Source organism: Manacus candei, unplaced genomic scaffold (genome assembly GCF_025592945.1).
Source record: "Manacus candei isolate 608988 ecotype Guabito, Panama unplaced genomic scaffold, ASM2559294v1 h1tg000638l, whole genome shotgun sequence".
Taxonomy (NCBI): Eukaryota; Metazoa; Chordata; class Aves; order Passeriformes; family Pipridae; genus Manacus; species Manacus candei.
In genome coordinates, this window is record NW_026138686.1 from 2,083 (window position 1) to 13,564 (window position 11,482).

An 11,482-nucleotide genomic window follows, 5' to 3' on the forward strand; every position below is an offset into this window, starting at 1 on the left:
CTCCTTCATCAGCAGATCATGTCAGAAGTAGATGAATTCACAAGCTATGCAAAATTCCTCATGTTTCTCTCTGAAATTTTAGATAAGAAAAAATAATTTTCATATGTATTGTAAATGGGAATACAGAAATAAGCTGAAACAAATTGCATTTTTAATATGTAAACTAACTTATGTATCCAAAAAGCAGCATTTTTTACGCTATACTTTATGGGACATTAAATAATGGATATTTCATTTAGCATTAACCAAAGGAGCTAGTGACCTGCAAATTTAATATTTATTAAATTAGCATTATTTCAGCTTCTTTAAAGGAAAATCAGATATCTCCCTGTGCAACAGATACACCAGAATCAAAATAGTTTTCTGTAATTAAGTGCATTTGTCTGAATTCCAGACCTTCATGAGAAGCACTCACATAAAATATCCTTTAGAAGAAAAGGGGCTGTTCAGAAAGATATTTACATACATATAGGGAGTAACTCTTGTCAGAAGGGCAGTGAGTCATGTGCTTTGCCTGCAAGAATGTTTGCAGATACTTTTTTTTTCTTCTGAATCAGGAGTCAGAGACTACTAATAAATGTTATTCTGACTTGTGCATAAAATACCTACCCTTTATGGGAGTGCATTTTGAAGCATTAGGTTACAATGTTATCAAATCACAGTATACTCTTTCCCCCCTGGGCTGATGCTTTGAATCATTTAAAAACTCTGAAACTGTTTTTCCTATTGCACTTAGGTACTGAAACTTGTCCTGGCATTGGACCAAAGAAAGAAGATAAACAGCTGAGCACTGTTTCCCCAGATGAAAACAAAACTGAGAGACAGATAGAGGCAGGAAGTCTTTGGGTAGCTGCAGGAAAGGACCACATGGAGGAGCAGCACTGCAGTGCTGAATCAACATTAGAGCCACACACCCAGTCCACAGGGACAGTGGGCAGGCCTTCTTCGGGCTGTTTATCATCTGGGGATGCCGGTAAAGATAACAATTTGCAGCTGAGAGAAAGACAGCTCTCAAAGGATGCAGAAAAAACAGAAGGGACTGGGGAGCCTGGAGTGAAACTCCCTCTTGAGCCAATGGTAGATGCTTCAGTTTTAACAGATGGTGACTATATGCCTACTGATTTGGTTCCTTCTGATAAAGATGTGCAAGCTGATAGAAATCTGCTCAGATCAAAACATGCTGCTGGCTCTTCAGAAATTGCTAGTGCCCAGCTTGAAAATAATGATTTAAAGCAGCAACAGATACAGCCTGATGACGATGATGAAAAGTCTTCACGGGACAGAACTGCATCAGATGTATGCTCTGGGTGCCATAAAGTGTCTGAGCATGAGAGTACTGCCCATTCACAGGTGTGCAAGGAAATACAGAGAGCAGCAGGACAGGAGGAGAAGGTAAATAATGAAGAACAAGAAGATTTATTTCTCAGATTTTTAAATGGTAACATAATAGACACTGAGGAATCAATCTTAGAAAACCAAGAGGACTCAGACACTGTTCCAGATATTTCACCCGAACGAGCATCTTATAACTCACTGGAAACTTTATCACTAGATGACAGCTTTTCTTCTCTTGATGAACTTGCAAGAAGGATAGAGATTGCTGAGGTAAAGATTATGAATTCTATAAAATCTTTCATGTTTGTCTCAAAATATTTTTGATATTTCCAACTTCAAAATGTGTTAAATATTCCTTAATATATCACTTTCAAATCTGAAATCTATACATATTTAATTGTTCTGAGTTATTCAGAGAAAAAAGTTTGGTTTTGCCTGTTTGTCTCCTTCTTGAGCAGCACCACACAGTGTTTCTAAAAATTAGATTGATTTTTACATATGAGTATGAACAGCTGGTGTTTTTTAACTTTTTTATTCTGACAGAGACTGTTAGGAGGTGTTCTCATAATTCCTGTTAAATCAAGTTTCATGTCAGAGATGTACATAATGCCTATGATGTAATGTGATTCATTTCTATTCAAAAAACAAAATTTTCTTTTTTATGCCTATTCTGTAGAGGTGAGAACTACATATGTATAAATTCTTTATATGGGCTTCTAATTTTGCCAAGTTTAGATAGCTTTGTTGTTCAACCAAAGCTAAGAAAGCTTCTGATCCTGAACCCACCTTTCTGAAGCACTGCTGATAGGCCATGACAAGAGTGAGTGCTTCACAAGCTAGGTTGCTCTTCTGAAAATAGAGAAGATTTATTGCTTTGGGACTTTTTTGGAAAGTGCATGACGGCATCTTTGCTTTATTTCTTTTCTGATTTTGCATCCATGGGACCTTAAGAGCAATTTAAAAATAGTCACAATAGGATTAATTTACAATTTATCTATGTGATATAGAACAGTACACCTCTGTTAAAATGTTGAACTTTCAGTGAGCTCAAAAGAAATCTAATGCTGAGGGATGATGTTTAAATTACTCTTCTGTTATACATGTATATGGGCTTAGCAAAAGACTTATTAATTGTCTCTGTGACCAGTGATGATGCTTTGCTGGGAATCTAGTTTCATTTCTAGTTTGCTCCTCTGATGCTGGGACTGCCAGTACTCTGATGGCAGAGTTGAGTCTCTGCAGAGGAAAAAGTACCTCGAGTTTTTCTGGCCATATAAGGCTTAATGTTGGCTGCACTGGTGGGAGTCCATTTGAATCATTCTTAACAAAAAGCCTGAGTTGTGTGTGAGGCAATGGGTTTAAATTGGAAAAGAGAAGAAAGATTAACTTCAATAACAGTTAAAGTTTGTAATATGCAGCACCTGGGGTTGTTCTGCAATACATGAAATTTTTAGATGCAGCAGGGTGAGTTAAGGACAGCACACCAGCTTGTACTGTTTCATTATACTCTTATATTTTGTTTTTCCAATTAATCTTACCACCCATCACTAGCCTTGGGGTTTCATTTCAGAAGTGGTGAGCACCTACAGCTTTCCTGGGAGACACATTAAAAGAGTTTGCCACCCCTGAGAAAGCAGCATTGTTAACTTGTGTTCGTTGATTTTGTTTTAGTGCTAAAATAAGATCACACTGATGTTTTGACAAGCAGACTGATCTTTGTAACCAGCTGTAAGACTTCTTCCTTTCTTGTCCTTTTGAAGCCATTGAAATTGCATTGTTCAGACTATGGCAACCTAAGAAGATAACTGTTTTCATACAGTAACTGTTAATGAAATATTTAGAAAATGCATTGGTAGCCTCATGAATGAAATGAGTCACATGAAATGTACCAATGTGGCAGTAAAAAAGAAAAAAAAAATCAATTTGACTGTGATAAAACTTGTCATGGAGTGAATATTTACAAACCTGCCACAAACAAATTAGAATGGAAGGCAGAAGTAAAGATAATTTTGAAACAACCTAGATACAAAAATGATATGGTAGAACAAAATTTCATTAATGTTCTTCAATGGACGTGTAATACTAATTTATTGATAATGGGAAAGGTAAATACTTGTGCATGTATTTACAGTTAGGAAGTCTTGTTTGACCTCATATTGAGATCCAAGAATCATCTCCTCTAGTTTTCTAATTTAGATAGTTTGTCACTTGCTTTTAGTCTGTCATTTACAATAACTCATTCCAAGAGTGAAAATCCACCAAATTCTGACTCTGACTTTAAATAACTGCAAAAGTCAAATAGTACTTTGCATATTGTACAGTCCCTTATACTGCGTATTTCATCACTAATACAAACCATGTAAAACAACGTGCAAATGATGGAAAATCACTGTCATTTTATAGAAACAAGATTCATACAGCTTACAAGGAGCTTTGAAGCACAGTCAGCAGTTGACAGCAACAGATATCAGAAGTGTATAGCCTCTTCTTAGATATCTTTGCTATCATTTCTATGAGCGTGAAATGACACAGCAACAGTGAAACAAATTGTGACCTTAATAATGTAAGTTTCATTTTGCTGTATAAAGTAAAAATTTATAACACAAACTTTTTATGTGAGTGACAATTAGGGAAATGAGTAAAATCCTACTGCTTTTTCTGATTAGAAAATTATAATTTGAAATTTATTTTCATGAAGCAAAGATAAAGAAATTGTCAACCACAACATACAACTTTTGGTTGGCACTGTTTATACACCAAGAAATGAAGTCTCCACCTGTCTGTACTAGGTTTGGAGAAAATGTTTTGGATTCCCTGTTCTCTTTTATAGCTTGAGTCCTGTAGTTTTGAGTTTGCAAGAACTACACTTCTGCTTGAAATGCTTACATGGTATCTGAGCTATTTGTTGCTGTGTAAAGGAGCCCTGGTACTTTCATGGCAAGTATATCAGCCGAAAGAATAGTTAAAATCTGTTACTGTGGTATGAATACTGAATCTGCTAAGTTAGCTCCTTTTCAACTCAAATTATTCATGTATTAAATTTATTTTGTTAGCAAAAGGGTTTGTCTGCTGGTTTTATTGTAACCCAGGATAGTCTTGGTTTTTGTCAGTTTGTCATACGGTTGTGGATTACTGCTTTAAAAAATCTGCTTTTGCTAGTAATGAAACTGTAGTCCTTTGCCAAGTAGCTGAAAAAGGAATACAGTCCACAGGAGAATACACAAACAAAACAGCTTCTTGAGTAGTTCTCTGCATTCAGACCAAAATACTTTATACAGTGAACTTTTTTTTCTAGTTCCCAGTTTGCAGTGCTTCCCTTTTGGGGTTTTTATTTGTATCTATATGGTACAAATAATTCTAATAGTGAGGTGCAATCTGTTTTCTCTAAGAGCTTGAAGCACAAGGCCTTACTAGTTTTGTCCAGTATGTTTATAAATATATAAATGTATACATCATATTTTTTGAAAATATGTACAGTGTAAGAAGCTTTTTAATATTTTATTAGCAAATGCTGTTTTAAACAGAGAAGAGACAGGTAGTTTAAAGAAAGCTTATTTTTTCTAATTTTGCAACCTGGTTATTAAACTTTGTCCAAAAAGTGTAAAACTTTTCATTGAAGCAGAATTACTTTCTGTTAATGGTGGTAAAAAGCAAAAAGCTAAAATATTTAAAAGAGTTTCAATAAACCAACAGTCATTGCTGCTTTCCTTTTTACTGTTGGTCAAAATGCCACCACACACCCATATGCCATTTTCAGTTTCTGTACAGTAATTATAAAAGTCAGAAGATTTTGTGAAGGCCAGCAGAGCTGAGAGAGTAAGCTCAGTTACACAGATGCTCCAAGACCATCTTTTGTTAATTATCTAGCTTAGAATTAAGAACATATCTTATGTTTCAATAGGTCCTTTATGCAGTTCTTTCATGTAAGAGATGTTTTCAGTGCAGTCTTGTGCAAGCCTACAAGTTCAAGTCAAGAAGAAGCTTGATTTGTGGTCAACTGTATTAACCACAGTTCCCTTGTTAACTTCAATTTACATAATATACTCTGTCTTTTTAAATTCCTCCTGCCTCCTAAAGACTGGGATTTAAAACTTCGTCTTGTGTGGCAGCTAAGTCCCTCTCTTTGGATGTTTAATTAATGGGAGATGGATCTAATATAATCACTTTGTATATTGCAGAACAAAACAAAAAAACCTTAATTACATGACTCATGAAATTCAAAGGCAGATGAAGTATATTTATGGCATGAAGCTGAGTCAGAGGAGGTTTGGGTTAGATATGAGGAAAAAGTGCTTCACCCAGAGGGTGGTTGGGCACTGGAACAGGCTCCCCAGGGAAGTGGCCACAGCACCAACCCTGACAGAGTACAAGAAGCGTTTGGACAATGCTCTCAGTCACATGGTGAGACTCTTGGGGATGGTCCTGTGCAAGGCCAAGAGCTGGAATTTGATGATCCTTGTGGGTACCTTCCAACTCAGAATATTCTATGATTGTATTCTAGGTGTGAAGTACATATCATGTAAAGGGGCCATTTTTCAAAATACAGCCTATGGTTTTTGCTGGGGTAGGAGAGTAACACTAACCATGCTCTGTTTATTGCAAAATCAAAAGCACTTGCTCTCCTTTTCTGAGCAAAAGAAAATGTTCAGAATAGAGGAACCTGTGCTGTGTCAATTAGTTCTTTATACATTTAAAGTAAATCCTGAAACATAGCCATGTAGGCTGACAGGAAAAGTAAATGAACCTCATTGTAGCAAGACTTTCCTCCACAAGCCTTTTATGTAACTGTAATCACTGAAACACATTTCCACATAATCCTGTCAAGGATAGTCCTCTGGTTTTAAGCTTGGAGAAGACCGAGTTTGTGACACAGTAATTCAGACACTACCATGAGCCAACAGACAAAATGAAGTGCCTCAGTTTGAAATGACGACTAGACCGCCACGTCTAGTCTTAGGGCAGACTGGTATGAATGCCCTGCTGTCCCTGGGTGACATTCCCACCTAGTGCAGTCCGAGCCACTTGGGAACAAGCGTGCCAGGCGACAGCTAGCCTGCTGTGTGGGTGGTGTGGGAGGAGCCATTGATCCTCTTTATGAAAGTAATGATGTAAGCAGAAGCTTAAAATAATCTACTCTTCTAAAGGACATCATTTCATCTCCACCCTCCCAAATAAATAAGTCAAATTAAAGCACTCTTACATGATCCCCCTTCATTGTCACAACAAGGAAGTTTGAGTGTTACTTTTCCTGCTGGCCTCTTAAATTTTTGTAGTGGGTCTGCAAGGCTAATTTGACATTGCCAGTTGAAACCTCAGCTCAGTGTGCTTATCTGTTGTGATGAGACTCTTGCAGATCATTATTTTTGGTTTATTTGTGCCAAATACTGGTCCTCTGTATGTTGACTGACTTTATTTCCGCCACCTCCACACTTTCGCTAAATATTCATTAAATAATCCATTCAAGCTCTTGAGAAGATAATCAAAAAGGAAAGTGGGTATCAAAAGTGGTAGTGTGGCAGAGATCAATTTTATCCTCTCAGTTGGAATTTTGGGAGAAATTATTAGACATGTAGGCATACACCCACAGTATCCAGCTCTGTAAGTTGTGCAGGGTAACCTCATTTGTCGGTTTGAGGGCTACAAAGTACTGCCAGACTACAGACTTGAATGTGTAATTGCCGAATTTTTCAGTTAAAATGTTGCAAATGCCAAAGTTGGTGCCTGTTGGATTGTGCTCTGCCTCTTGCTGTGTTCAGTCCACCATCTCTCTTACTACAGCAGGCATCAATGCATTATATAAGCTCATAGCATGAAGCATGTTTAAGGGCATAAGTTATGAAGTCACTTTTTTTTCAGTTTTTCTACAGCTCTTGGAATTGCAATGCAAACAAGTTTTTATGGGTGCTCTTCTAACTTAATTCTCTTACAGGTAGAGTTAAGCAGTCAGTTTTCTGCAACTACGGTGTTACTTGGAAAGCTGGGGTTTTTTGAGTATTTGTGAAAATTATAGGCATTTGGGGTCATCTCCTTATAGAGGAGTTGCAAACTCAGTTGTAAATGTGATGTTTCATCTGTGGCACAAATGAATACATATTACTTTTCAATTTAACAAATGTTATTGCTGATCTACAGAATGAGTTTTAAAAAGCCCTACTAAGTTCTAGGAAGAAATTATTAAGGTTTTTTTTAAGTTAAAGATGCTCACAAGATAAAAAAAGAGCATGTCTAAACATGCTTCTTATTTTAATTTCTTTTTATTTCTAGCCCAGCGGGAACTACTTGCTTAGGAAAGCATTTGTCTCCTGATACTTCACCTACTTTCATTTCTCTGATAACTAGGAAGTTACAGACTGCTCATTCATGCTAGTATGGCTTAGCATATACTCTTGCAACTAGTCCAAATGCTATAGCAAACAAAAGAGAAGTTATGGTTTATTGACTTGTTGACTGTATTGCTGTTAGTGCAAGCTGTTTGGATGACCAGCCTGTAGAGGAGGATTTTTGAACTGCTGCTGTATCCAGAGAGCTTATTACAATGTGGAGCTGGAATCTATCCAGAGCACTGAAGCTTTCTTTTTCCCTGTTGTTCTCTCTATTTGGTTTTGTAGCTCCACTGTAGCTGCTTGTCCACTCTGGGGAACCAATTGCAGTGCTGGAAAATTAATCTTGCAATAAGTATTTGATGGTCTCTGCAGGATTATATCTTTGGAGAGGCAGCAGCAGTGTGTCATTGACTTCTTATTGCCCTCTGATGATAGTGTTTTTGACACAAATCTGCCTCATCACTGCCCCAACCCATGTGAGCTTACAAAGGAACTGTTGCAGTGAACACAAAGGATGATCCAAATAGTAAATGTGTGTATATTTAACTTTGGTAACACTTAAGGGCAAACAGTGTCAGTGAACAGTGGAATGATACTGCAGCTGTCCTGTGTGTTAAGGAATTGATGTTTTCAAGAAGGAGGTTTCACAAGTGCTGCAATTTTTAAGAAAAGTAGAGTGGAAAACATTTATTAACCGTTTAGCTCATTTCTTCCCTAAGTCCTTGTTAAATAGAGCTCATGCTTCAGTTTCTCACATCTGTTGTGCCACTCACTGACTTTCCTGATAGATTGCTCCAGCGGAAGGATTGGTGTCTATACTAAAGAAGAGAGATGACAGAGACGGTAAAACGATTTCTCAAGTCCAGCAAAGACAAACAAAGAGAAGAGTGCGATTCCAAGAAATGGAAGACACATTGGATCAAGGTAATTTAAAGCTGTTAATTCATGGGTTGCACTCTTGAGGTGCAAATGATGCCGATCTTTTTGTTCACAAGAGCAAAGCAGGCATTCATTGAACATACTGTCTTGGTTTTTTTCAACTTAATTAATAAGTAAAGGTGATTGATCAAAGATTATTAATCTCTACCAGATTTGGGTAACAAGACTACAGAAGGATACAATAAGCACACTTCCATTTTAAAGCTTGTCTGAGAATGAAGTCCCAATTTTTTTCATCTGACTGAATAATTTGCAAGTGGCAGCTAATGGAAGTTCTTTCATTAATGTTTATTGCTTAGAGGGTGGGAGGTGTAGGCTTTCTCCATAAATCCGTTTACCCTGTGGGTAAAGAGGGATGCAGAAGAAACAATGTGTTGTCCTTCTTCCACCAGTAGCTTTCCAACCCTTTCTAGTAGACCAGGATTTTAACCTTGCTTTATAATTTAATATCCATACATATTTGCTAGCCATCATTAAATTTGGCTTTACACCCTACCACCTTTTTGATGGGCTGAATAGCCTCATGAGAAATACAGTATGTTATTTTGTTCTGCTTTTCTTGGAGTTTAAGCTCTCTATTATTCAAACTAAAGAGATATTAAGAAAAATACTTTTGGTTGCTAATGATAGTACTTTCTATATCTACCGTGTATGCCAGCCACTAAATGGTATTAATTAGTGCTTAATAGTGCATTAAGCATGTCTAAAACATTCACAACCTAAAAGAGAGCGTATCCCATCTTTTCCTTGAAATTATTTTTAAAGTATTTATGTTTTAAATAAAATTTCAATTAGAGTTTCTTCTATGATTTTTTCCCCAAGGATTTAGTGATTCAAAAGGAAAGTTGTTTTATACTACTATTGCTATTATTTCAAATCTGATTTCAAACACGCACAAAAAAGCACATGAATCTTTCTTCTTTTTTTCTTCTTTTGCACTGTTTCTTCTCCCTGATGTAGAGTGGAGTTCAGAAATTTTCGTAGAGCCACATCAATCTAACAGAAGATGCAGATGTTTTTACATGCAGAGTACCAAAGTAATCTGACCCCAAAGTAAAATTATGAGGTTGTGAGGATGTAGCAGCATCTCTGCAACCTCTGGTATTGCTCTTACTCTGTAATAAACAATCATGGAAAGAGGTAGCAGAGAATAACTGAAATGTAAAATAACCCTTCACATTACCCTGAAGGTTTTGTCTCTATCCTTACAGCCAAAATGTGAGAGGAAACACAAGCAGTTCATGGTAGCACAGTCAGTGTCATTACAAATTAAGCAAGAGTGTTTCTATTTGTTTTAGTTTCAAAGCTTTCATTTCATTTCAACTATTTCCATGAAGGAAGGCTTTGGCTGTGTGGCATTCTCATAGGTGAGTGCATTTTGCTTCTGTGTGGAATGAGTCCACAAGTGATATGAGCAAGGACAGGTACACAGACTGCAGAAACGAAGCTGTATAATTAGGTTTCTGAAAAGGCTGAGAAACATACAATTACTGCTCTGTATTTTGAGCATTATTAAGTGTGTTTACCTTCTGACCCATTCGTGGTAAAAACTTTTCTCAGATTTTCTCGCATGTGTTTGTATTGCTTTGTATGTCATCCTTTTTCACCTTTTCTGCTCTTATTTACAGATGAAGTATCTGGTGGCTCCTGTATTTTGCTGATCCTGCTGTGCATAGCAACTGTTTTCCTTAGCATTGGAGGAACTGCGTTGTACTGTACCTTTGGTGACATGGAATCCCCTGTGTGTACTGATTTTGCTGCCAACATGGATTTCTATTATACACAGATATTGCAGCGTATGGAAGAACTTAAACACTGGATACCCTTCTCATAGTTGAAATGAGCAGGGACAGCACATCAAGAGCTCACCAATGGTTACTGGAGAGGGTAGAAAAAAATCGTGATTTCAAGTTCTCTAACACTTGCCACCTGCGGGTGATGTGTATTTGTTGATATACTTTCACTTTTACTTAGAAATCAAGAAAATTTTAGTTTAGCAATCAGGTGGCAAAATGTTCACATCTGTTCACAATTGTAGCAGTGTGGTATGGGAGCATACCTTCATCCTTTTGAGAGTAGGCAAGTCACTTTTCATCAACTTGAGCAAGTGAAGAAGAAAGAAGAAAATTAACTATCTTCTATATTCTCTCCCATTGCCACACATTGTGTAAGCAATCTCTGGAAGCTTAGCAAAAGGACAGCTTTAATTTACAGCTGTTTGTGCAAAGGTGTTGCCTCCAGCTATCATGCAATAAGTCTGTGTTTTATGGAAACGTTATTTTTCTTCTAAGTCTTACTGTTTTTCTCCATATTTTTTCTCCTGGTGAGCCATGTAATTATTTGGTGGAGTGAGAAGACTGCAGCAACATTCACGGAGCCCTCATTTGGTGATTACCAGGCTGACCCTGTATCTATAGCTTACAGTGAATATCATGAGTGGGATAAATCTGCTGGCAGATTTCACTAAATTTCCTGGACCTCTACTCTCAGTATTGTATGGGTTGATTTAGAAATGGAGGGTTAAAAAAGAAATCATTAGTTTCACTAAACACAGAAACAAAAGTAAGATGTTTAGTAAATTATTCATATTAAATAGTCAAGTGTCTTTGGCCAATTTTAAAGCACCTGGTAGAAGGTGTGGGGTTAACTGGCTTTTCTGTCCAGCCGTGTCACTGACTTTGAGTAATCACTTTGTGCCTCAATTTCTCCTCCATAAATGGGGAATAATGATCCTTGCCTTTGTCTATGAATATTTATTGCAATTAGGGCTCATGTCTGATTCATCCCAAATGAGTGCACAGAATCACAGAACTGTGGGGCTGCAGCCTCTCTCAACGAATGCATGTTAGATCGGAAGAGCGTCGTGTAGGGAAAGAGTGTAGATC

At 37.1% G+C, this 11,482-nt stretch overlaps 1 protein-coding gene across 1 annotated transcript; it reads left to right on the plus strand.

The window, feature by feature from the left end:
- Positions 1-497: 497 nt before the first annotated feature.
- On the plus strand, positions 498-11,192 carry LOC127466192 (consortin-like). The gene is made up of 3 exons (XM_051776789.1): positions 498-1,605; positions 8,447-8,582; positions 10,226-11,192. Exons 1-3 carry the CDS (start codon positions 646-648, stop codon positions 10,429-10,431), a joined length of 1,302 nt encoding a protein of 433 aa, XP_051632749.1. The 5' UTR covers positions 498-645; the 3' UTR covers positions 10,432-11,192.
- The last annotated feature ends 290 nt before the right edge of the window (positions 11,193-11,482 follow it).

Coding starts and splice junctions, on each gene's coding strand:
- LOC127466192 (XM_051776789.1), top strand. CDS start 646: ATGTTATCAAATCACAGTATACTCTTTCCCCCCTGGGCTGATGCTTTG. Junction 1,606..8,446: donor GAAGGATAGAGATTGCTGAG/GTAAAGATTATG, acceptor CTTTCCTGATAG/ATTGCTCCAGCGGAAGGATT. Junction 8,583..10,225: donor GGAAGACACATTGGATCAAG/GTAATTTAAAGC, acceptor TCTTATTTACAG/ATGAAGTATCTGGTGGCTCC.